The sequence below is a fragment of the Triticum dicoccoides genome, chromosome 7B, assembly GCF_002162155.2.
Source record: "Triticum dicoccoides isolate Atlit2015 ecotype Zavitan chromosome 7B, WEW_v2.0, whole genome shotgun sequence".
Classification (NCBI taxonomy): Eukaryota; Viridiplantae; Streptophyta; class Magnoliopsida; order Poales; family Poaceae; genus Triticum; species Triticum dicoccoides.
Window position 1 is genome coordinate 255,046,891 of NC_041393.1, and position 27,872 is coordinate 255,074,762.

At 46.4% G+C, this 27,872-nt stretch overlaps 1 protein-coding gene across 1 annotated transcript; it reads right to left on the minus strand.

Moving 5' to 3' along the window:
- Positions 1–24,347: 24,347 nt before the first annotated feature.
- LOC119335568 lies at positions 24,348–26,071 on the minus strand. The gene has a single exon (XM_037607680.1). It carries the CDS (start codon positions 25,295–25,297, stop codon positions 24,443–24,445), a length of 855 nt encoding a protein of 284 aa, XP_037463577.1. The 5' UTR covers positions 25,298–26,071; the 3' UTR covers positions 24,348–24,442.
- Positions 26,072–27,872: the final 1,801 nt, after the last annotated feature.

The following is a 27,872-nucleotide window of genomic DNA, read 5'->3' on the forward strand; positions in this document are numbered from 1 at the left end:
GTCCGGCTTGACCCTATTCGGACCCTGGAATTTATCCTTCACGGTTCATTAAAACGAACCAGCTTTACTCACGGCCACACCAGATTCTTTTACCTGGTCTTCCTTTTTTTCTTTTTTTCTTTTTTTTACAAATGGCCATCATACTATACCCTTCAAGGACAATTCCCAACGGAGACAAAGGCGCAGATGTGTAGCAGGGCCCCTCATTAAGGTTTCCTAAGACCCTGTGTAAACCTTTTTTATCTCTTGTTGTTTTATAATTTCCTAGCATGTAAAATGTCCAAGAAAGATACCGGCATTACCTGTAAACTTACGGCTCACCATACTAAAGTGGATGTTATAGAAGCAGCCCGGTTCGTATTGTGTTTTGAGATTTATGCTCTCATCACCTGTGCTCTTTCCCCACATCGGATTGCCACACATGCCTTGATACCATGGGTTTATCACCAGGGGTTGTATTCATCCCGGTGTATATTGTAAAGTCCGAACACCTATAGGCAGTGTTTGGCGTCGTGAGTTTGGCCTTATATGCATCAGCTCCGAATCATGTCTTTGGTTAATAGTTGGGTTGCCCGGCTCATGTGCTTACTACCTTATGTTCCGCTATATCGGCTAGGGTAGTAAAGGGAGAACTACTGCGATTGTGTCCCGGCTAGCCCGGATGAGCCCTCAGAAGAGAAACCTGAAAACTGACTGTCATGATGCGGCGAGATCTGGTCAACCACTCGATGACTCATTGGAATCTTCGTGATTCCCTCCGTGTTAAATGAAGGACCGTCCTTCTGGTCACGTATGTACATGCACCGTATTCGGATAACCGCGGACATACCAGGGGCTATATAGTAGCCCAACCATCAAACTCCTCTGGCTAAGTGAAAGTGTTAAAGCTCTATAGTCCGATTTCCTAGTTCGCCGCACTAACACCTCCTTAACGGACGAAGACATTGAGTCAAGTGTGATCAAGTGCTTTTTCGAACACCCCCACATTATACGCAAGGGGCTGAAGCCGACGACTTCAAACTTTCAGATTGTATAAATAAAAAAACCGAAATAACTATCCGGAATGGGTTCAGTTGGCCACAGCTGGGTTATGGCGTCCTTCATGGCAGTGTCGGACATCCGGTGGAGCTCGGCCCATTGCGCCATCTGTTCGTTCAACAATGGATGCTTCGGCGTATCAAATTGCGACCAAAACAGCTTTTCCGTCGCATGTCCTTCTTGCTCGTGGAAAAACTGATTCGCATCGGCAGCACTCTTCGGTAGGACCATAAAGGGGTCCGGAGAACTCCACCGTTGATTCAGCGGTGCATACTTTGGATCGCTAAACTTAGTTTGCACTAAAAAGGGCTTACCAGCCGCGATCTCCCCAGCTTTTCGGATCTCCTCCCGAGCCGCTCTATACTCAAACCGGGCTTCTTTCGCCTCTTGTAATGCCTTGTCCAGATCGGCCGCTTTGGCTTTGTTATCTCTCTCAAGATCTTGGCATCGGCTAGTGGCATTCTTCAACTCAAGTGCCATGGTAGATATCCTCTCCTCGCACTGACGCCAAGCGGTCTGATCTACTTTCAATTTGGCGGCTGTCTTTTTGGCAGACGCATTACTCATCCTCGCTTGCTCCTTGGCCCGAGCAAGTTCCGCCCGAAGGGTCTCCACTGCGGTGGCACTATCTGCAGTCATGCATATACAATTTTTCAGTATCACGCTCATTTCACAATACTAGCATGCACTGAGGCCCCAGAGACATACCTTGCGCCTCGTCGAGCCGCCTGTTCATAAGCGTGATATCATCATCCGCCACATCAACTTTCTGCTTCAAATGTGCTACCTCGATAGCTTGGGCAGTCCTCACGGATGTAACAACCTATGTTTCAATTAGTCATATCATTTCCTGGGCATATATTTTTGATCCTCTGATCGCATTCCTTTGGATGTCAACCAGAGTCTCAGGGGCTATAATCTATACACAGGTGCATTTCGCACCTACAATGTTATTGAAATTACACTACGTACCTCGAAGCCTCTTCGTGGGCTAGAAAAGGCTTCATTCAATCCGCTTTTCGCAGACTGAACTCTTTCCAACATCATACCCATCAAGGTACGATGTTCCTCTAAGACAGAGGCATGTTGCAAAATGTCCATCAATGCATCCGGCGTCCCTTGGACATCTATTAGTCCGGGACTTTTGTTGTTCCCTGTAGGGGCTGCACACCCGGACCATGGCGGCCAAAGTATTACCTTTTGCCCTGGTCCTCACTGTCCCTTGCACCACTTGCAAATCAGGAAGGATCCTCCAGGACGACACCTCCGCGTCGTCTGCCTCATCAGGTAGGGAGATCTGTGGAGGCGTCTCGCTCTCCATCATCTCCGGAAGTTGATCCCCCGAAGAGGAGGACTGTTGAGGAGGGCTACGTGCCGGATTGCAAACATGAGTTTAAAATATTACCCTTATAGCCGGGAAAGAACGGGACATGTTTAAAATACCTGGATTCACTTACGATGCGGCTGAGGGCCTATCTTTGCGGGGTGACTGCGTGTCAGTATCTTTGGGAAGTGGAGCTGAACACTTGATTCTCTCCGCCTTCTGTAGCTAGCCCTGGCCGGATAGAGTTTTATCAGTGCATTGTCATGGATAATTTGACTAAATCGTGTTCGAGGATCGAGTACTTACTGGAGTATCTGGATGGTTCCAGTCAAGACCGACGTCTTCTGTAGTATCCGGCCACTGTTTTCATGCGCTGAAGAACAATTTCCACATCTCTCTGAGCATCGTGCCAGAGAGGTGATGAAGAGTCCGTGGACCTTCCGGATTAAATTCCCACATGCGGAGAGGGCGTCGCTGATAGGGTAGGATCCGGCGGACTAGCATTACTTGGATTACATCGATGAGGCCGGCGTCCTTCTCAATGAGGCTCTAGATGCGGCTTTGTAGTGTCCGCACTTCATCTCTTTATCCCCAATTTAGCTTGTTAATCAACGATGTGAGCTATGGCGGAGGGCCGGACCGAAACGCGGGAGCAGCTACCTGCTTTGTACCGTAGGATTCGGTGATGTAAAACCACTCCTGTTGCCATAAATCAGAAGATTCTACGAAGGAGCCCTTTGGCCAAGTGAGGTTGATAAGCTTGCTTATTGAAGCGCCTCCGCACTCCACCTGTTTCCCGTCCATTACCTTCGGTTTCACGTTAAAGGTCTTAAGCCATAAGGCGAAGTGTGGGGAAATACGGAGGAAGGCCTCGCATGTGGTGATGAACGCCGAGATGTGGAGGAAGGAGTCCGGGGCTAGATCATGGAAATCTAGCACGTAATAAAACATGACTGATACGTCTCTGTCATATCTACTTTTCCAAACACTTTTGCCCTTGTTTTGGACTCTAACTTGCATGATTTGAATGAAACTAACCCGGATTGACGCTGTTTTCAACAGAACTGTCATGGTGTTATTTTTGGTGCAGAAATAAAAGTTCTCGGAATGACCTGAAAACCCACGGAGCAACTTTTCAAAATTAATAAAAAATACTGCCGAAAGAAATAGTGTCAGGGGGCCCACACCCTATCCACGAGGGTGGGGGCGTGCCCCCTCCCCCTGGGCGCGCCCCCTGCCTCGTGGGCCCCCTGGACATCCACCAACCTCAACTCCAACTCCATATATTTTCTTTCGCGGAGAAAAAAATCAGAGAGAAAGTTTCATCACGTTTTATGATATGGAGCCGCCGCCAAGCCCTAATCTCTCCCAAGAGGGCTGATCTGGAGTCCGTTCGGGGCTCTGGAGAGGGGGATTCATCGCCGTCGTCATCATCAACCATCCTCCATCACCAATTTCATGATGCTCACCGCCGTGCGTGAGTAATTCCATCGTAGGCTTGCTGGACGGTGATGGGTTGGATGAGATTTACCATGTAATCGAGTTAGTTTTGTTAGGGTTTAATCCCTAGTATCCATTATGTTCTAAGATTGATGTTCCTATGACATTGCTATGCTTAATGTTTGTCACTAGGGCCCGAGTGCCATGATTTTAGATCTGAACCTATTATGTTTTCATGAATATATGTGAGTTCTTGATCCTATCTTGCAAGTCTATAGTCACCTATTATGTGTTATGACCCGACCACCCCGAAGTGACAATAATCGGGATACTTCTCGGTGATGACCGTAGTTTGAGGAGTTCATGTATTCACTAAGTGCTAATGCTTTGGTCCGGTACTCTATTAAAAGGAGGCCTTAATATCCCTTAGTTTCCATTAGGACCCCGCTGCCACGGGGAGGGTAGGACAAAAGATGTCATGCAAGTTCTTTTCCATAAGCATGTATGACTATATTCGGAATACATGCCTACATTACATTGATGAACTGGAGCTAGTTCTGTTTCACCCTATGTTATAACTATTACATGAGGAATCGCATCCGACATAATTATCCATCACTGATCCAATGCCTACGAGCTTTTCACATATTGTGCTTTTCTTATTTACTTTACCGTTGCTACTGTTACAATTACTACAAAACTGCTACCGTTACCTTTGCCACTGTTATCGTTACTTCCATACTATCTTGCTACTAAATGATTTGCTGCAGATACTAAGTTATCCAGGTGTGGTTGAATTGACAAATCAACTGCTAATACTTAAGAATATTATTTGGCTCCCCTTGTGTCGAATCAATAAATTTGGGTTGAATACTCTAACCTCGAAAACTGTTGTGATCCCCTATACTTGTGGGTTATCGAGACTATTTTCTGGCGCTGTTGCCGGGGAGCATAGCTCTATTCTTTGAGTCACTTGGGATTTATATCTGCTGGTCACTATGAGGAACTTGAAAGATGAAAGAACAAAGATTTTCCCGTCAACTACGAGGGGAGGTAAGGAACTACCATCTAGCTCTGCACTAGATTCTCCTTCTGTTTTGAGTAAACTTGCGACACCTAAACCTGCTACTGCTATGAATTCTGATATATCACATGTTATTGACAATGCCACTTCTGCTATGCATGATACTTATGATGAAACTACTTCTGTGCTTGATACTACTTTGCCATTAGGTGAATTTCTTGATGAACAACTTAGTAGGGCTAGAGAGAATGAAATTATTGAAGATGAAATTATTGAAGATAGTGATGATGAAGGATCTCCCCCTAAGTATGAATTGCCTGTTGTTCCTGAGGGTTATGCTATGGATGAAGAAACTACTAGAGCTATCCTTGCTTGCAATGATAGATCTGATCTTAAGAAGTTATTAGCTAAATGGAAACAGAAATCTCTAAATGCTAGAATGAAATATGACCCTGCTTTTGCTACTTCACCTATCTTTGTTACTGATAAGGATTATGAATTCTCTGTCAATCCTGAGATAATTACTTTGGTTGAATCTGATCCTTTTTATGGCAATGAATCTGAAACTGTTGTGGCACATCTTACTAAGCTAAATGATATAGCCACCCTATTCACTAAAGATGAGAAGTCTCGCTACTATTATATCCTTAAGATATTTCCGTTCTCATTAAAGGGTGATGCTAAAACTTGGTTTAATTCTCTTGATCCAGGTTGTGCGTGTAGTCCCCAGGATATGATTTATTATTTCTCTACTAAATATTTCCCTGCTCATAAGAAACAAGCTGCCTCAAGGGAAATATATAATTTTGCGCAAATTGAAGAAGAGAGTCTCCCACAAGCTTGGGGGAGGCTTCTCCGATTACTTAATGCTTTGCCTGATCACCCTCTTAAGAAAAATGAAATACTTGATATCTTTTATAATGGACTGACTGATGCTTCCAAGGACCACTTGGATAGTTGTGCTGGTTGTGTTTTCAGGGAAAGAACAGTCGATCAAGTTGGTACTATTGAATAATATGTTGACTAATGAAAATAATTGGACTCTTCCCGAGCCAATTCCTAAGCCAACTCCTAAACCAACTCCGAAGAAGAGAGGTGTTCTATTTCTCAGTCCTGAAGATATGCAAGAGGCAAAGAAATATATGAAAGAAAAAGGTATTAAAGCTGAAGATGTTAAGAATTTACCTCCTATTGAAGAAATACATGGTCTTAATATACCACCTATTGAAGAAATACATTGTCCTGATAAGCTGACACAGGTAGTAAAGGTAAATTCTCTCTATAGATATGATAAAGTTGAAATCCCCTCTATTAAGTTTCCTAGCCAATGTTTAGATGAATTTGATGACTTTATGGCTAGACAAGAAAATTTCAATGCTTATGTTGGTAGAGAATTAAAGAGTAATGCTTACATGATTGGACGCTTGAGTGATTATATGGCTAGAGTTAAAGGTGAATAAACTCATTAGTAAATATGCTTCTATGGTTACCACTCGAGCAGAACAAGTACTTAAAGCTCAAAGTGATTTGCTCGATAAATTAAATAATAAACATGAAAAGATCGAGAAGAGATGTCTAGAGGGGGATGAATAGACTCTAAGTAAGAAAAGTTGCAGTTTTTAATATCTTTAAGTTGAAGTGGAGTTTTGTCACAAGTTTTAACATTCACAATACATATCAAGCAAGCATGACAAGAGTATATGAGCAGCGAAGTAAAGCATGAAAATTGCAAGAATGTAAAGGGATGGGATTGGAGTGTGCAAACGCAATTTGGAGACATAGAGATTTTTTATCCGTGGTTCCGATAGGTGGTGCTATCATACATCCACGTTGATGGAGACTTCAACCCACAAAGGGTAACGGTTGCACGAGTCCACGGAGGACTCCATCCACGAAGGATCCACGAAAAAGCAACATGTCTATCCCACCATGGCCGTCGCCCACGAAGGACTTGCCTCACTCGGGTAGATCTTCATGAAGTAGGCAACCTCCTTGCCCTTACAAACTCCTTGGTTCAACTCCACAATCTTGACGAAGGATCCCAAGTGACACCTAACCAATCTAGGAGACACCACTCTCCAAGAGGTAACAAATGGTGTGTTTATGATGAACTCCTTCCTCTTGTGCTTCAAATGATAGTCTCCCCAACACTCAACTCTCTCTCACAGGATTTGGATTTGGTGGAAATAAGATTTGAGTGGAAAGCAACTTGGGGAAGGCTAGAGATCAAGATTTATGTGGTTGGAATGGAATATCTTGACCTCAACACAAGTGTAGGTGGTTCTCTCTCAGAAAATTTATGTTGGAAGTGTAGGCATGTTCTGATGGCTCTCTCCACGAATGAAGAGTGGGTGGAGGGTTATATATAGCCTACACACAAAATCTAACCGTTACACACAATTTACCAAACTTGGTGGGACCAAATTGTGAATCTCGGTCAAACTGATTTAGTTCATAATGTGACCGTTAGGCATTTCGGTGGGACCGATATGATCAACTCGGTAGGACCGGTGTGCTAGGGTTAGGGTAAAGCCTCAACTCAGTTTGACTGATTACAAAAACTCGGTGGGACCGATTTGGGTAATGAGCAAAACAGAGAGTTGGCCAGGCAAACTCGGTGGGACAGATTGCATACCTCGGTGGGACCAAAATTATTGCAATAGGCAACAGAGAGTTTGCAAGCCCATCTCGGTGAGACTGAGATCCCATCGGTGAGACTGACTTGATTAGGGTTTCTGGCAGTGGCTATGTCAAGAGAACTTGGTGGCGCCGGATAGAAAGATTCGGTGGGGCCGAGTTTGACTTTTGGTTTGGGACATATGTGGATGTGAGAAAGTGGTTGAGGGCTTTGGAGCATATCACTAAGCACTTTGAGCAAGCAAGCCATTAAGCAACACCTTATCCCCTATTTATAGTATTGGCATTCCTATGGACTCAATGTGATCTTGGATCACTAAAAGTAAAATGTAGAGTCTTGTGCTTTGAGCTTGAGCCAATCCTTTGTCCTTAACATCTTGAAGGGGTTCCACATCCTCTAGTCCATGCCACTCCATTGTTGAACTTATCTGAAACATACTAGGTAAGAGTATTAGATATGTAGACATTAATTACCAAAATCACCCAGGGAGCACTTGTGCTTTCAAAACATGACTTTGTTAGAGTGGCTACTAGAACTGGTAAAATGACTCAGGAACCTTTGTATCCTGAAGGCCACCCTAAGAGAATTGAGCAAGATTCTCAGAGAAATAATTTAGATGCACCTAGTCCTTCTAAAAAAAAGAAAAAGAAAAATGATAGGACTTTGCATGCTTCTAGTGGACCTGTTGTAGACACACCTGAGAATCCCAATGATATTTTTCTGATGCTGAAACACAATCAAGTGATGAACATGAACCTAGTGATAATGTTAATGATAATGTTCATGTTGATGCTCAATCTAGCAATAATAATGATGTAGAGATTGAACCTGTTGTTGATCTTGATAACCCAAAATCAAAGAATCAACATTATGATAAGAGAGATTTTGTTGCTAGGAAGCACGGTAAAGAAAGAGAACCATGGGTTCAGAAACCCATGCCTTTTCCTCCTAAGCCATCCAAGAAAAAGGATGATGAGGATTTTGAGCGCTTTGCTGAAATGATTAGACCTATCTTCTTATGTATGTGCTTAATTGATATGCTTAAAGTTAATTCTTATGCTAAATACTTGAAAGATATCATCACAAATAAAAGAAAGATACCGGAAGCTGAAATTTCCACCATGCTTGCTAATTATACTTTTAAAGGTGGAATACCTAAGAAACTTGGAGATCCAGGGGTACCAACTATACCATGCTCCATTAAAAGAAACTATGTTAAAACTGCTTTATGTGATCTTGGAGCCGATGTTAGTGTTATGCCTCTCTCTTTATATCATAGACTTGAATTGAATAAGTTGACACCTACTGAAATATCTTTGCAAATGGCCGACAAATCAACTGCTATACCTGTCAGTATTTGTGAGGATGTGCCTATTGTGGTTGCAAATGTCACTATCTTAACGGACTTTCTTATTCTTGATATTCCCGAGGACGATAGTATGTCGATTATCCTTGGTAGACCCTTTTTGAATACTGCAGGGGCTGTTATTGATTGCAACAAAGCAATGTCACTTTTCATGTTAATGGTAATGAGCATATGGTACACTTTCAGAGGAAACTACCTCAAGTTCATAACATCAATTCTACTGGAAAAATTCCAACTATTATTATTGGAGGTTTTGAATTTCCTCTTCCTACTGTCAAGAAGAAATATGATATTCTTATTATTGGGCATGTTCATATCCCCGTTGAGGTAACCTAGTGTTATTCGAAATTTCTCCGGTTCCATGTTAGTCGGAATGAGTTTGTTAATAAGACTTGATCAACCTTGTTAGTGGATTCCTTTTGATGAGCATGAGATGGATGAAACTAGAAGACACAACCTTTTGTACCCTCCTTTTACTTTCTGTTATTTAGAATAAATAAAGCAAAAATAGTATTTTCTGTCTGTTTTCTGAATTATCCATGCAATAAAAATATCCCGAAAATAAAGGTTCTCCAAATTCCCTGCCAATTTAGTATGATTTTTTCTGGAATATTTGAGAATATTTGGCACTGAGAACACAGAAGGGGGAGCTGGCACCTGGCCACGAGGGTCCAGGGTGCGCCCCCTGCCTCGTGGGCCCACGGTGGCCCCCCTCCACTTATTCCTGCACCCACACACTTCATCTTCCTCCCCAAAAAAATCACCATCCAGCTCAAGCACGAGTTCTAGCACATTTTGCTGTGATTTTCGATCTCCTTGCTCAAAGCTCCATTCACAAAACTGCTTTGGGAGATTGTTCCTTGGTATGTGACTCCTCCAATGGTCCAATTAGTTTTTGTTCTAGTACTTTATTCATTGCAAATTTTTGCTGCCTAGGTGACCCTGTTCTTGAGCTTGCATGTCAAATTTATGAGGTCCCAAGTAATTCTAATGCATGATATAGGCTCTAGGCGCTTGTGGGAGTAGTTGCTATCAATTTTATTGACTTTGACTCACTTTTATTTTGAGTTACTAAAATTTCAGAAATTTTTCAGAGGAAGAAATATGTCTAGGAAAATGTACCAAGGTGGTTCTTCAAGAAAGCAAGCACCCAGGCGCGCAATGCGTGAGCAAGACGATGAACCACCAAGGGAAGCTGATGCGCGGCCTTGTGAATGTCCGTCAGAAGAGTTTATGGTCAATGCAGGCATCAAGGATGAATTTGATGCATATGTGCGTAATGCCGATCTTGAGGACTTCATGCAAGATAAGTGTCCTCAGTACAACTATTTGACTGATTCATTCGTGAGAAGGTTTAAATTTTCATCTTCGCCTAATTCTCAAAGTGTCCTGTTTGATATTTATGATCAATCATATACCATGGACCTAGAAGATTTTACTACTTCTTGCAAACTCCCTCAGTGGGGCAATGTTAACGAACCCCGTAAATCTGAATATAAAGACTTTCTTGCTAGTATCACTTTGGGAGAATCTAGAGATATAGCACAAGCTACCACAGGGAGCATTCATTTTCCTGCTATACATTATTTTGCTCTCTTCATTGGTAGATGCATTAACGGTAAAGGTGAAGCATGTCACATGTGTGTTCCTCATCTTTGTATCCTCAAGGGTGCTGTATTAGGTAATAAAGATTACAACTTGGGTGCAATTGTTGCACGTAGGTTGCATAACAATGGTTTAGTTGGAGATTTGTTTGGAGGGATTTATGTGACCCGTGTGGCTAATTATCTGGGTATACATGTACATGAGGATGATAGGGAGTTGCCTCCCGCTTATTTAGATTATAATGCTATGGTCAGTCATCATTTTCTTGAGAGGAATGAACAATTCCTCCAGTATCGACTAATCTTTGACAGATGTCGCGCTGTCCATGTTACTCTCCCTGCTCCTGCCCTTTTTGTTTATCAGGTAAAAGGAAGATTTGTTATCACCAGGGAGGAGGCAAATGAGTACGAGAGGAGGACGGAGGCAGCTCGCCGCCATGCCGCATCTCAGGAGGCATTGGCTGTTGCATCTCAGTATGACCCCAGTTACAACTTCGAATATCAGTCAGGCTACCCATGGCCATAGACCAACTTAGGCCAAAAGCCTAAGCTTAGGGGAGTACGTATTTCTCACCGACATTATATTCATGTTCACACACTCACGCTAGTTGTCAGTGCTCTTACTTTTTCATTGTACTATCCATGCTAGTTTAATTTCTTTTTCTAGCTTTCTTCTTGTGTGTTTGAAAAACCTTAAGAAAAACCCAAAATACTAGTTAGTTTAATTTCCATGCTTGTAATAGTAATTACAAAGAAAACCCAAAAAGATTTCTCGTTTCTTCTTTTGCTTGTTGGGAGCTTTACCGTGTAAATAGTTTTATTTCTTTTCTTTCCTTTGGGGGTTGAGAGGAGAAGACCATAATGAAAATGTTTAGTGGCTCTAATATGCCTGATTGTTGATTTAACCAAGAGCCCATATTACCTTGTCTTCTCCCTTGAGTTGAATGCTTGCAGATTCCAGCTTAGTCCAATGCACGTGCACTATTATCATTATACACACCGTTCGGTCGTGCAAGTGAAAGGCAATAATGACGATATATGATGGACTGATTGAGATGAGAAAAGCTGGTATGAACTCAACCTCTCTTGTTTTTGTAAGTATGATGAGTTCATCATTCCTGATTCAGCTAATTATGAATAAACATGTTTGCAATGACAATTATAGATTATAGTTTCTTATGCCATGCTTAATTAGCTATGAGTTTATAATGGTTTACCTTACGTGCCAACATGCTATTAAAATGGTTGTGATGTGGTATGATAGGGTGGTATCCTCCTTTGAATGAATTGAGTGACTCGACTTGGCACGTATTCACGCATGTAGTTGAAACAAAATCAACATAGCCTTCACGATATTTATTTTCATGGTGGATTATATCCTACTCATGCTTGCACTCAGTGTTGATTAATTATAATGCATGTTCATGACTGTTGTCGCTCTCTCAGTTGGTCGCTTCCCAGTCTTTTGCTAGCCTTCACCTGTACTAAGCGGGAATACTGCTTGTGCATCCAAACTCTATAAACCCCAAAGTTATTCCATATGAGTCCGCCATACCTTCCTATATGCGGTATTTACCTGCTGTTCCAAGTAAATTTGTATGTGCCAAACTCCAAACTTTCAAATGAAATTCGTTTTTGTATGCTCGAGCAGCTCATGTATCAACTAGGGCTGTATGTATCTTCCATGCTAGTTGGGTTATTCTCAAGAGGAGTGGACTCCACTCCTCATTCACGAGAAAATGGCTGGTAACCGGGATGCCGAGTCCCATGATCAAAAAGATCAAATCAAATCAAAATAATTAAACAAAACTCCCCCATGATTGTTGCTAGTTGGAGGCACCCGTTGTTTTGGGCAAGCCATGGATTGATGCTTGTTGGTGGTGGGGGAGTATAAACTTTACCATTCTATTTGGGAACCGCCTATAATGTTCATAGCATGGAAGATATCGAGATCTCATAGTTGTTGCGTTGACAGTGAAAGTATACCGCTCAAAATGATATTTATCTCTATTTTAAAATCGAGCTCTTGCACCTCTACAAATCCCTGCTTCCCTCTGCGAAGGGCCTATCTATTTACTTTTATGTTGAGTCATCACCCTCTTATTAAATAGCACCCGATGGAGAGCACCGCTATCATTGGCATGCATTACTATTAGTTTATATTGGGTATGACTTGACTGGATCTTTTTTACCATGAATTACAATGTTTAGTCAGTCCTTGATCTTAAAGGTGCTCTACATTTATGTTTTGCGGTCTCAGAAAGGGCTAGCGAGATACCATCTTGTCATATCATATTATGATTGTTTTGAGAAAGTGTTGTCATCCGAGTTATATTATTATTGCCCGCTAGTTGATTATGCCATTGATATGAGTAAACATGAGACCTAAGTGTTATTGTGAATATGGTTAGTTCATAATCTTTGCTGAAAACTTGAATGCTGGCTTTACATATTTGCAACAACAAGAGCAAACCGAGTTTGTAAAAGTTTTTCTTTATCACTTTCAGTTTATCAACTGAATTGCTTGAGGAGAAGCAAAGGTTTAAGCTTGGGGGAGTTGATACGTATTCGTCGTATCTACTTTTCCAAACACTTTTGCCCTTGTTTTGGACTCTAACTTGCATGATTTGAATGAAACTAACCCGGACTGACGCTGTTTTCAGCAGAACTGTCATGGTATTATTTTTGGTGCAGAAATAAAAGTTCTTGGAATGACCTGAAAATCCACGTAGCAAGTTTTCAGAATTAATAAAAAATACTGGCGAAAGAAATAGTGTCAGGGGGCCCACACCCTGTCCACGAGGGTGGGGCGCGCCCCCTCCCCCTGGGCGCACCCCCTGCCTCGTGGGCACCCTGGACATCCACCGACCTCAACTCCAACTCCATATATTTGATTTTGCGGAGAAAACAATCAGAGAGAAAGTTTCATCGTGTTTACGATACGGAGCCGCCGCCAAGCCCTAATCTCTCTCGGGAGGGCTGATCTGGAGTCCATTTGGGGTTCCGGAGAGGAGGATTCGTCGTCATCGTCATCATCATCAACCATCCTCCATCACCAATTTCATGATGCTCACCTCCGTGCGTGAGTAATTCCATCATAAGCTTGCTGGACGGTGATGGGTTGGATGAGATTTACCATGTAATCAAGTTAGTTTTGTTAGGGCTTGATCCCTAGTATCCAGTATGTTCTGAGATTGATGTTGCTATGACTTTGCTATGCTTAATGCTTGTCACTAGGGCCCGAGTGCCATGATTTCAGATCTGAACCTATTATGTTTTCATGAATATATGTGAGTTCTTGATCTAATCTTGCAAGTCTATAGTCACCTATTATGTGTTATGATCCGACAACCCCGAAGTGACAATAATCGGGATAATTCTCGGCGATGACCGTAGTTTGAGGAGTTCATGTATTCACTAAGTGTTAATGCTTTGGTCTAGTACTCTATTAAAAGGAGGCCTTAATATCCCTTAGTTTCCGTTAGGACCCCGCTGCCACGGGAGGGTAGGACAAAAGATGTAATGCAAGTTCTTTTCCATAAGCACGTATGACTATATTCGGAATACATGCCTACATTGCATTGATGAGTTGGTGCTAGTTCTGTGTCACCCTATGTTATAACTATTACATGAGGAATCGCATCCGACATAATTATCTGTCACTGATCCAATGCCTACGAGCTTTTCACATATTGTGCTTTGCTTATTTACTTTACCGTTGCTACTGTTACAATTACTACAAAACTGCTACCGTTACCTTTGCCACTGTTATCGTTACTTCCACACTATCTTGCTACTAAATACTTTGCTGCAGATACTAAGTTATCCAGGTGTGGTTGAATTGACAACTCAACTGCTAATACTTGAGAATATTCTTTGGCTCCCCTTGTGTCGAATCAATAAATTTGGGTTGAATACTCTACCCTCAAAAACTGTTGCGATCCCCTATACTTGTGGGTTATCAATGATCCTTCGAACAAAGGGGTGGAGAGCAAACCCAAGCCCTTGAAGGAATTGGTAGATAAACATGACCCTCTCATTGAATCTGGGAGTAGAAATAACCTGCCCTTGAGCAGGAAACATGTGGTAGATTTCCGCAGTCAAGTATCTTGCCTCCCTGAGCTTCGAGATGTCTTCCTCTGTGACAGAAGAGGCCATCTATCGGCCATGAAGGTCGGGTCCGAACATGGCTGGAAGCTCGAAGCAACTGGATTGACCCTTGGGTGTTGGAACTTGAGGTGGGGGTGAAGGAAAGAACTAGCATGGAAGGAAAAAGGACAGACCTTAACCCCTTTATAAAGGCGATGAATATCAAGCATCCCCTCTGTGGCCTTAAAACATGCCTATTCCCAAGGAAACGCCAACAGAACGGTTGGGTTACCCACGCCTGTGTTGATGAAAATCCCGCGATAAGAGGACACGATCTCTGTTTTGATAAGATGTGCCAATAAAAACTGCCTCTCGGGACATGGAGTGGTAGGTTAGGAAACGATTCAAAATAAATGGTTGGGTGATGACGTAATGTCGTGTGATACGTCTCCAACGTATCTACTTTTCCAAACACTTTTGCCCTTGTTTTGGACTCTAACTTGCATGATTTGAATGAAACTAACCCGGACTGACGTTGTTTTCAGCAGAACAACCATGATGTTGTTTTATGTGTAGAAAAGAAAAGTTCCCGGAATGTCCTGAAAATCCACGGAGGCACTTTTTGGAATTAATAAGAATTTTTGGGTGAAAGAAATATACTAGGGGGCCCAGGGCCTGTCCGCGAGACAGGGGGCGCGCTCCCCCCTCTAGGGCGCCCCATATCTCGTGGGCCCCCTGGACCTCCACCGACCTCAATTCCAACTCCATATATTCACGTTCGGGGAGAGAAAAATCAGAGAGAAAGTTTCATCACGTTTTACAACACGGAGCTACCGCCAAGCCCTAATCTCTCTCGGGAGGGCTGATCTAGAGTCCGTTCGGGGCTCCGGAGAGGGGGATTCGTCGCTGTCGTCATCATCAACCATCCTCCATCACCAATTTCATGATGTTCACCGCCGTGTGTGAGTAATTCCATCGTAGGCTTGCTGGACGGTGATGGGTTGGATGAGATTTACCATGTAATCAAGTTAGTTTTGTGAGGGTTTGATCCCTAGTATCCACTATGTTCTAAGATTGATGTTGCTATGACTTTGCTATGTTTGATGCTTGTCACTAGGGCCCGAGTGCCATGATTTCAGATCTGAACCTATTATGTTTTCATGAATATATGTGTGTTCTTGATCCTATCTCGCAAGTCTATAGTCACCTATTATGTGTTATGATCCAACAACCCCGAAGTGACAATAATCGGGATACTTCTCGGTGATGACTGTAGTTTGAGGAGTTCATGTATTCACTATGTGCTAATGCTTTGTTCCGATTCTCTATTAAAAGGAGGCCTAAATATCCCTTAGTTTCCGCTAGGACCCCGCTGCCACGGGAGGGTAGGACAAAAGATGTCATGCAAGTTCTTTTCCATAAGCATGTATGACTATTTACAGAATACATGCCTACATTACATTGATGAACTGGATCTAGTTCTGTATCACCCTATGTTATAACTATTGCATGAAGAATCGCATCCGGCATAATTATCCATCACTGATCCATTGCCTACGAGCTTTTCATATATTGTTCTTCGCTTATTTACTTTTCTGTTGCTACTGTTATTCACCTATCTTGTTTTTGTAAATATGATGAGTTCATCGTTTCTGTGTCACCTGTTATGAAATAAACATATTTGCAATGACATTTAGAGATTATAGTTGCTTCTGCCATGCTTGATTAGCTATGAGTTATAATGGTTTACCTTGTGTGCCAACATGCTATTAGAATGATTATGATGTGGTATGATGGGATGGTATCCTCCTTTAAATGAATTGAGCGACTCGACTTGGCACATGTTCACGCATGTAGTTGAAACAAATCAACATAGCCTTCACGATATTTATGTTCATGGTGGATTATATCCTACTCATGCTTGTATTCGGTGTAAATTAATTTTAATGCATGGTTACGACTGTTGTCGCTCCCTCGGTTGGTCGCTCCCTAGTCTTTTGCTAGCCTTCACCTGTACTAAGCGGGAATACTGCTTGTGCATCCAAACTCCTTAAACCCCAAAGTTGTTCTATATGAGTCCACTATACCTACCTATATGCGGTATTTACCTGCCGTTCCAAGTAAATTTGTATGTGCCAAACTCCAAACCTTCAAATGAAATTCTGTTTTGTATGCTCGAGCAGCTCATGTTACAACTAGGGCTGCCTTTATCTTCCATGCTAGGTGGGTTATTCTCACGAGGAGTGGACTCCGCTCCACATTCACGAGAAAGGGCCGGTAACCGGGATGCCCAGTCCCATGATCCAAAAAGATCAAAGCAAATCAAAATAATTAAACAAAACTCCCCCGGGGTTGTTGTTAGTTGGAGGCACTTGTTGTTTCGAGCAATCCATGGATTGATGCTTGTTGTTGGTTGGGGGAGTATAAACATTTACCATTCTGTTTGGGAACTGCCTATAATGCATGTAGTATGGAAGATACATCCATCTCATAGTTGTTGTGTTGACAGTGAAAGTATGCCGCTCAAAATGTTATTCAATCTCTATTTTAAAATCGAGCTCTGGCACCTCTATAAATCCCTGCTTCCCTCTGTGAAGGGCCTATCTATTTACTTTTATGTTGAGTCATGACCCTTCTTATTAAAAGCACCCGCTAGAGAGCACTGATACGTCTCCAATATATCTATAATTTTTGATTGCTCCATGCTACTTTATCTACTGTTTTAGGCAATATTGGGCTTTATTATACACTTTTATATTATTTTTGAGACTAACCTATTAACCGGAGGCCCAGCCCAGATTTGCTGTTTTATGCCTATTTCAGTGTTCCGAGGAAAAGGAATATCAGACGGAGTCAAAATGGAACGAAATCAACTGGAGAAGCTATTTTTGGAAGGAAACCCACCTAATGGACTTGGACCCCACGTCAGAAGATACGAGAGGTGTTCACGAGGGTGGGGGGTGTTCCCACCCACCCCCCTGGGCGTGCCCCCCTTCCTCGTGGGGCCCCCGTAGCTCCACCGACGTACTCGTTTCACCCATATATACCTACGTACCCTAAAACTTCCAGAACAGAAGATAGATCGGGAGTTCCGCCGCCGCAAGCCTCTGTAGCCACCAAAAACCTCTCGAGAGCCCGTTCTGGCACCCTACCGGAGGGGGATCCCATCACCGGTGGCCATCTTCATCATCCCGGCGCTATCCATGAGGAGGAGGGAGTAGTTCATCCTCGGGGCTGGGGGTATGTAGTAGTAGCTATGTGTTTGATCTCTCTCTCGTGTTCTCTCTCGTGTTCCATCTATGGCACGATCTTGATGTATCCCGAGCTTTGCTATTGTAGTTGGATCTTATGATGTTTCTCCCCCTCTACTCTCTTGTGATGTGACGCCCGGATAATTAAGCTATAGTAATCCCAAGTTAATGGTGCCATGTCATCATTTTCACTATGCTAAATCCCCTTTTGATTCCATCCGGTTCAAATTCGACTTCAAATTAAAGTACAAAATTTACATTTCTCAAACATGCAAACAAAAATGTTTAGTGGGTTACAAATATTCACTAGCTAATTGTCATGTGAGAATTAACCTTTTTTTAAAAATATTTAAATGCCCCTTAGATATTCAAAACAGTAGCAAACCACCCCTTTTAGCTCTTTTAATATAAATTTAAATTCAAATGGTTTCAATTTGAGCCCAAACTTTTTGTGCCATCTAAGAATATTATCTAGTATTTATATGACATGTTTCACATTGTACAAAAGGTTGTTTGGTGGGTCAACTAAATGTAAAATAGGAGCGAAAAGATAAATCAGAAAAGTTAAAAGAAAAATAAAAAAAAGGAAAAGGAAAACCCCTCCCCCTGGCCAAATGGCCCAGCTGGCCTCTCTGGCCGAACCAGGCCAGCCCACCAGCGCCACCTCCCGCCTTCCTCTGTTCACGGGGGGATACGTGGGCACCGGCGATGGCCGCCACGGCCGAGGGCGATGCCGTGGCGCCCATCCACCGCGCCCTCCTCCTATATCTACTCAGAGCCCTCCCCCGAAACCCTAACGCACCTGTTTCTCCCACTTCGCCCCTCCCTCTCCCTCTCTGCCTCCCCTCCTCAGATCCCCCTCTCCTTCCCGAGCTCCGCCATGGACGCGTCGCCGGCGTAGCCGTCGCCCCTACCCTCCCTGCTGCCGGAGACCGCACCAGGGGCACCGTCTTCATCGCCTACTTCGACTACGTATGCGAGCTCGGGCCGAAAGCCACCCGTGTGCCCGCTGCCTCCCCGTCCTCAACCTCCATCCATCCGGGATCGTCGCCGCCTTCTTCGACTCCGGCCACCACCCCTGCACTCCTAAGCTCCCGCCGGCCACCGTGTGCCTCAACGTGAGCCTCTTTCCCCGCTCTCCCCCTCTTTTGTCTGTCGCCGTAGCCGCCGCACCCGCACTCCGGCCGTCGCCAAACTCGAAGCCGTCGTTGCTATCGTTGACACTGCTCCCGCCACTGCAGCTGTTCTTGCCGTCTTCGGTCACAACTGCACGCGCTTGCCCGCACCCGCGAGCGCCCTCTGCCGCTAGCGCGTGCCCGTCCCGCTACTTCCCCCTGCAGCCCTCCGCCTGTCGCACCCCGTGCCACTACTGATGCGGCTGGCCGCAATGCCCGGCCGCGCCCATTCCCCTACCCGCTCCCTTCACGCCCGCCTCCACACAACACGCGCCCGGCCACGCGTGTGCTGCTCTCGCTTGCCTGCTGCTGCTTGCTACCACGGTGCTGATGCTGCATCCTACTACTGCCTCTGCTTGTTGTACTCTGTACTACTTTTTTTGAGAGTACGCAATCGCGTACCTTAGCTTTATAGAAGGCAGAAATATGTACAAGAATGTGATACAAAGAGCCCAGGCGGCACACACTAGGCCACCCTCCGGCCCGAAGACTCCACTCCTAGCACTATACTCGACTACTCACAAAATACATTGACTCCGGTACCTCCCGCCCTAACCCAAGTTTGCAGCTCATCAAACACTTGAGAGGTGAAAGTTGCTACAGTAGACACTTCTCTCCTAGGGCCGAAGACCATTCCGTTGCGATGCTACCAAAGGTGCCAACAAACAATCATGATAAGTGAGTCAAACCCCTTTCTGTTCTCCTTCGGCATCCTCTTGCGGGTCTCCATCCACCAAGATAAAATGGAGTCGTTGGTTGTAGGCACGAGCATGATGTTGATGCTGGCTCTCAAGAAGCAGCAGTGCCAAACTTGCCAAGCGAAGACACATCGGAGCACGATGTGGTCCACTGAGTCTTCCTCCTGATCACAAATGTAGCAAGGTGAGATTTGGTCTTACAGTCCGTGACGCAGGCGCCGATCTGATGTCCATAGTCTGTAATGAGTGGCCAGCCACATGAATAGCTTGCACGACAAAGGCACCCAACATTTCCAAATCGCCATAGCTGGTGCAAAACGGATGCTTCCCTGCCACATCATCTCATAGGCTGATTTTGAGGTGTATGAGCCTCCAGTATTCCATCTCCAGATGGGAACATCAGTTTGTGTCGGCACCAGGATAATCTCAATCATGATTTCCCAGAGGTGAATGATCTGGATCATGGCATCCGCGGAAGGGCTTCCAGATATGTCGTCAGCCCAACGGTGAGAAGATAGAGCTTCGCTGACCGTTCGCCTGTTGATGATTTGTGTGCGTACTAGCGCGAGAGCCAAGGGTGCAACATCAGCCACAGACTGTCCCTCGATCCATCTGTCCTTCCAAAATAATGTGCGCCGACCATTTCCCACTTTCCATTGCATGATACTATTGAACGCAGCTTGTACCTGAGTGTCCTTAAGAAGCGGTAGGCCCTGCCATGGTCGATTCTCGTCGGTGCGCTTAAGCCATTCCCACCTCAATCTTAAGGCCAATCCATGCTTACTTAGGTCCAATACACCCAGACCACCAAGCTGCTTAGGACGACAAACTCTTTGCCAAGAGACTAGGCACTTGCCACCATGAATGTGCTCCGAGCCCGCCCAAAAGAATGCACGACAACTCTTGTCGACACATTCCAGGGCCCACTTTGGCGCGCCGGCAACCAATAGGTGATGTGTGGGTCTAGCCCTGATCACGCTATTCACAAGGATTAATCTACCAGGCCTCGTCACCAATCCACGTTGCCATCCCGGCAAGAAGTTGAGAACATCATCCACCACCGGTTGCCACTCCGAGCGCGTGAGCTGCTTGATAGAAAGTTGCATGCCAAGGTACTTGCATGGGAAAACTTCCATATGCCATGGCAGAGCATTGGAGACCCCCGCCGTGTCAGCCTCGTTTGATCTAATAATGATCGCCGAAGATTTGGCGAAGTTGACGTGTAGTCCTGAGGCTGTGCCAAACATCTGCAAGGCTTCTCTGGTGAAGTTCAAGTCCGCAATGGTCGGCCGGATGAAAAGAATGACATCGTCAGCATAGATCGACAGTCGTTGGAATGGCGAGCATCCCGGCATGGCGCTGATCGCTCCATACGCTTGCGCCTTGGTCATCAGGGTCGTGAGCACATCCATAGCGATGACGAACAGCAAGGGGGAAACCGGATCACCCTGGCGCAAGCCTTTCGCATGTCTAAATTTCCTTCCCGGACAGCCATTCACAAGTACGCGGGAGCTTGCCGTGGATAGAAAGGTCGCCAGTCTAGCGCACCACAGCTCCGAGAATCCTTTTGCCCGCAAAACCTCGAGCAAGAAAGACCAAGACAGTGAGTCAAATGCTCGGGAAATATCTAGCTTCACCATCACTCCTTTAGCTTTCCTTCTATGTAAGTTTCTGGCCACTTGTCGCACTAGCATGAAATTGTCATGAATGTTCCTTCCACGGATGTAAGCCGATTGATTGATGCTAACAAGATATCCCATACGTGGACAAAGTCTCGAGGCCATTAGCTTGGCATTGATCTTGGGGATACTATGGAGTAGGCTGATCGGCCGAAAGTCTCCGATACGGCAGGCGTCCTGCTTCTTTGGAATAAGGGTGATAATAGCCTGATTCAGTCTACCAAAGCCACGTCCATTTCCAAGCTGTAATTTGTGAATAGCAGCCATTACGTCTCCTTTGATGATATTCCATGCTTTATGGAAGAACAATCCAATAAATCCGTCCGGCCCGGGCGCGCGGTCCGCCGGCATGGTCTTGACCACAGCAAACACCTCCTCTTCGGTGTATATCGCGTCCAGCTCGCGAAGGTCCAGTGGGGTAATTTCAAGAAAATCCAAGTCGATGGAATGTTCTCTAGCATGGCACGTGCCAAGAAGCTCTTTGTAAGCAGCATAGAAGGCCTCTTCCTTGGCACTTTGCTCTGTGATGACCACATCTCCATGGTGCAGTGCCGGAATGAAGTTCCGCAGTTTCCTGCCATTGGCCACCAGGTGAAACAATTTTGTGTTGGCGTCTCCTTCAGCAAGCCAGCGAATCCGCGACCGTTGTCAGGCGATCGTGCGTTCCAGCGACGCCAGTCCCAGAGATGTCAGCTTGAGCGTGTTGCGCAGCCAACGTTCACCCGCAGAGAGCATCCTATGATCCATAGCCCGATCCAGGTGCAAAATGATCCAGTTGTCCATAGCAATCTGCAGTTTGATGTTACCCGCCTTTCTCTGTCCCCAAACCGTGAGATCATGCACAGTTTTCCGTAGTAAAACGTCCAACCTGAGGAAGGGATCTATGATGCTAGAGTCGCAAGTCCAAGCCTCCTCCACTGCTACCTCAAAACCTTCGAGTTTAGTCCAGAATAGTTCGAAACGGAACCGCCTATGCGGCTGCAACGGAGCTTCCAAAGCAAGGTGCAGGGGGCAGTGGTCCGACGTGGCCGTGGACAGGGCCTGCAGCATGCAGTCTGGATGATCTAGTTCCCAGTCTACTGAGACAAAAGCTCTGTCGATCTTTGTGAGCGTGGGAACCTCTCGCTCATTGCTCCAGGTGAAAGCGCGCCCATACAAATACAGCTCCTTGAGGCCATTGGAGTCAAATAATCTCCTAAACTTGCTCATCATTCTCCTGTCGAGGTTTGCATTGTTTTTGTCCGATGCCTGCAAAATGAGGTTAAAGTCTCCGATGACTAGCCACGGCCCCGGACAGAGCAGGCGTCGTGCGGATAGCTCCTCCATGAACAAAATCTTCTCGTGGTCCTCTTGCGGCCCATAGACTACCGGAAGCCACCAAGGCGAGCCCTCCACCGGCACCACATAGGCAGTGATGAAATTAGTGTCACGTACATGGTTGGAGATACTAGCTACCGATGAGTCCCAAACCAAGATAATGCCACCTCTGGTCCCAACGGCCGGCAGGTACGAGAAACCATCATAAGATGGGCCAAAGCATTGCAAAATTAAGGACTGGTCTACATAGTCTAGCTTAGACTCCTGAATACAACAAATACCCGGCCTAATAGGATCAATAAACTCCCTCAAAGCTTTTCTCCTAGCTGGACTATTCAAGCCGCGTACATTCCAGCTAATCAACTCCATTTTTACACGTGACATAAAGGCATGTCAGCAACTCCAACCACGGTCCTCTACTGCTAGCTTGCAGTCACCGCGAGGTTCTCCATGCCTAGATCCATGGGTAGAGACTTCCCGAAGATCACGGCAATAGCGCGCAGGTGCTTATCTTGCAGCGGTGAGTCGAACATCTCGCGTAGCTGCACGAGGGCACCCTCCGAGATCGCGAGCTCATCAGGTACAATGCCCAAAGCTTTGAGCAGCACTGTTTCCGCTGCGGAGGCCTTGGAGCTCCTGGATGCGTTGGAGCTTAACGATCGCGTGTTGCGGCGCGGCGTGAATGGGTCTTGACCTGGCCGTACTCCATTCGCCATTTCAATTTCCTTCAGCAAGGAAGGCGCCAATTTCTTCAGCAAACTAGCACAGAACGTCTTGATGTTCCCCAGTGCCACTTGCTCTTTGGATGATAAGCGAGTCTCCTCAATAGCCTGCTCAGAAGGTAAGCTTTGCTGCATCTCCACATCTCCATGCAACGTAGCTGCATCTAGTGTACCCGCATGCAGCGTAGTCACCTCACCAGCCTTGTCCAACGCTGGGTCCACCAAGGCAGCCTCCGAGTCCGGAGTGGGTGCCAGCAGTTCCTGCATCGGGGCCCTGCCAACAGTGACCACAGGCCCGTCTATCCTTGTGGGCCGGTGTGCCTCGGGAGTCCCCACAGTATTCTCCTTGTGCATGCAAGCCGGTGGAGTCGCCCGCATCGGATCCGAGGTGGGCGGCCCGACCAACGTGCCCACCACGGTCGCCACTGGAGAAGCTTCTCCAACCGCGTCGTCTGCCCTTGCCACCGGCTCCCTCTGCATTACGATAGGAGGAAGCGAAGCCTGAACTACCACATTGGCTACTTCGGCCTGGATGCTGATTTGCTCATTAGCCACTTTGTCAGGGATCCTTATCTCCTCTGAAGTCTTGTCGGTCAGAACCGGTGTGGCCAGCGCGCCAGCTAGCACCACCTCATTTGCCAATGGCCTCTCCACAGTCTGGTTGGGGTTTGAACGTGCCAGACCAGTCAAGGCCTCATTCCTGTGGGCCACCCTAGTGACGTCCGTGACAGCCAACCCTCCGTTCCCTATTGGCGGGATGCGCCAATTCGATGGACCGATCCTGCCCACGAGAGCCTGCCGGTAAGGCTGGTCACAATGGGGAGGAACTTAGGAGTAGCATCACACACTCCAATACAACTTTGCTTATGTGTCACATATTTAATGAAGAGAGAGGTGCTTGTGGTAACTATTAAAGTTACCGGAACATCACACACTCCAAGAAACAATGAGTCTATAATCTAATAAATACATTGTTGCATGACACTCCATAGATGTTCCTACCCACTGTGGAGGTAGTAACATAGTCTAGGGAAGTGTGTAAGTTACTAGACTATGTTCTTGCCCATTGTGACCAGCCTAAGATCTGCCATGTCCACTGCCGCCGGCGGGGCCAGGAGAACGGCGACCAACGCCCCTATTGTCGCAGACTCCGCGAGTCCATTGCAACACCGTCCAATCACCGCCGGGAAGGGATCCAATGAAGCTGTCCGGTAGGCCACTTTGACCGCTACCACCGTCCGAACTAGGCGAGCGACGCCAGAGCTCCGATGGAGTATGATCTCTCAGCCTCCCAATGTGAATGAGTGTAGGGTACTCCAGTAGTTGACGAAAGGACGGACGCTGCATGGCTGGATTCACCACACGCTCCTGCGGCTCCGGCACCCAGAGTCGACGACACGTCGGGATTTCCTCCGGGTCAACACACCATGCACGCAGCTTGAACAGAGAGAGATCCTCTCTACTCGCGGTCTCCGGCACTAAACTCTCGATCAGACAGGAATTGCCCAGCAGCTCCGTGGCCGTCTCCTTCGACCACGCATGCGACGGCACACCCTCGATCATGAGGTCGACCTGAATGCGCATCAACCTGGATTTAGCTTGCGCCTGTCTCAGCCAAGGCTTGATGTAAAGCTTGACACCCTGATGCTCAACCAAAGGCACACCCAACGCTCTGTTCCTGAGCTCGTGCGACGCAAAAATAATCAAGAAGTCTTCAGGATGGAATTTGTGCACCGAAAAGCGATGCCTTGGGATGTTGAGCTGCTCGGAGATGGCGATGGCAGCGTCCACACAAGATATCGGCGGCCTTGCACCGCCCACATATACCACCACCGCCAGCTGAAGCCGACGCTCCAGGTCCTCCATCCCCGCCGACCGCGGCAGAATGCACACCTCGGCACGCGCTAGCGGGGACAAGTCGACGGCCATCATGGGGGGAAGCCGGGCGCAACTGGCGAGGACGGCGCCCCAGGCGCGTCCTGCCTAGGCTCCAACAGCATCCGCCCCATGGCCGGCGTTGCCTCCGGCGCCGGCTCTGTCTGACGAGCTTTAGACACCCTGCCAATCACGGCCCGGCGCAGCTCCTCAGCCGAGATTGGACTGCGCGACACCGTGCACTGGGAGGAGACGTGGCCCGAGAAGCCGCAGCGGATGCAGAGCGGGTCATTAGTGCAGTCCTGACGCCGGTGGCCCTCTTGGAAGCACCTGAAGCAGAGGCCAAACAAATCTGGAGGAATCTGACGCCTTTCAGAGGAGGAAGAAGATGCGCGGCTACCCTGACCGCCAGCTCCCTGCTGGCGCCTCAGCGCCCGACGACGCCGCCAGCGAGCTTTGCGGGAAGGACCCGGCCTGTGCTACCCCGGCTCCGGCGCCGGCTCCCCATCCACCGCATGGGCCGCGCCCGCAGACGAGGAGCGCGCCGAACCAGGCGAGCTGGACAGACCAAGCCCGGAGACCACCTGTCTCTCCCGCTGGAAAGAGGACGAGACCGAAGGCGGGCTTCTAGATCCCGACGCCATGGGAGGGTCGGGAGGGGGCGGGAGAGAGGGAGGGGGAGAGGGACTAGGAGATGTGGACGCCAGGGCCGGAGTGGCCGCCGGCGGGGGCGGTGGACGCTGGGGCCGGAGTGGCGGCCGGCGGAGGGCACTAGGCGGAGGGCACTGAAATGGTCGTGCTAGAGGAGCAGGAAAGCCCCTATCACATTTTCGAGGAACCGAGCTAGCAGTAGCTAGTAGCTAGTACATGGAGTAGCTACAGAAGATGCCACTAGCTAGCTTTTCTTTTTTTACAATGACTAACTCTCTATAAAGCCCGTAAACAGCGTCTAAACGGTTGTTAACACGAGTAAAAATAATATGAGTAGAAAGTATACATGACAAACTTCATTTTATCCCATTGAAACAAATCCATTTGATGCATGAATTAAATCATATGAAAATCACAAATTGCTACTTGTGTTAAGAGAGAACATAATTAACCCCGTAACATACTGTATTGCGTCCTATGTGTGGTGTATGTGTGGTGTGTGTGTGTGGCCGGCTTGGCCACGGCCGTGTGTGGCCGGCCCTTGTTAGTGCTAGTTTAGGTTACTAGTAGTTTAATTAGTAGTCTATGTACAAATGGCATGTGGCCCCACTAGTTTAACTTAGTTTGGACTAATTAAATGGCACCTATGGCACTTACATGTGGGCCACACCTGCCTCTTTGACTAGTCAAATTTGACTTGGTCAATTTGGATTAAACTAAATGCAAAAATCTAAGAAAATTGTTAAAACTTTGAAAAATCATATAAAATAAAGCGTAACTCCGATTAAAAAGTTTTATACATGAAAGTTGCTCAGAACGACGAGACGAATCCGAACACGCAGTCTGTTCGCCTGCCACACATCCCTAGCATAGCAAACATGCAAATTTTCCCCTTCGGTTCATCTGTCTGACAAACGTCCGGAACCGGGAAAACTTTCCCGGATGTTTCCCCCTTCGCCATTATCGCCTAGCGCTGCGTTAGAACACTTCTAGCCCTGCTTATTGTCTTGTTATGCATATGCTTGCTATCTATTTACTATTTTCTACCCCTCTTCTCTCCAGTAGACCCCGAGGCCGCAGCTGATGCCCCTGTGATCGACTATGTCGACGACGACCCCTTCTTCTCGCCTGAGCAACCAGGCAAGCCCCCCCCTTTGATCATCCCGATATCGCCGATTCTATACTCTCATGCTTGCATTAGATTTTGCTACTATTATTGTTTGCTCCTATTCTGATGCATAGCCTGCTTTTGTAACCTGCTCATTATACCTTACCTACTTATCCTAAACTGCTTAGTATAGGTTGGTTAGTGATCCATCAGTGACCCCCACCTTGTCCTTGCTGCCCCTGCTTCATCATCGATGACTCAATCAACGTGATCGACGACCAGAGCCCGGCACCTCACATCACATAACGCCCCTTTAGTTGCTTGACTCTGCAGAGCTACTATCGAGTGCCGAGGGTGATCCCTCATAACGCACTCCTGATGACGATTCTGTAGTGTAGCTATTCGGTCGTGGTTATCGAGGGTGATTTCCTCTTTCACCATTCCCGATACGGCTCTATCGTTCAACACCTCAAGTGTGAACCTCGAGGGTGGTCCCTCTTATGTTCACCTTGATGATTACATTGAGTGGAATCCACCGGGGTGATTCCTCGGGGTTTTCCTCTTGATGTTTGGACACACAGTTACCTTGACTTTACTTGAGACTGTTGTGAAAACCGGGCGGGCCTGGAGAGCACCCGTGCGATGTGATAGTGGCGGCTGGTTGTTTAGAGGCATCACCCAGGAGGGGGTGATAGCTCCGGACTTGTCCCGATAGCCGTCACTCCTTTTAATAATGCACTAACTGGTTTGTGTATTTGTTCTGAGTTGGCCTTTGGCCTTTACGCACTAACCACCACGTGAGAATAGTTATGGGCCTCGACGTTGCAGTATCAGCCGAAGCTTTGTCAGACATCCAGTTCAGCATTATGGCCG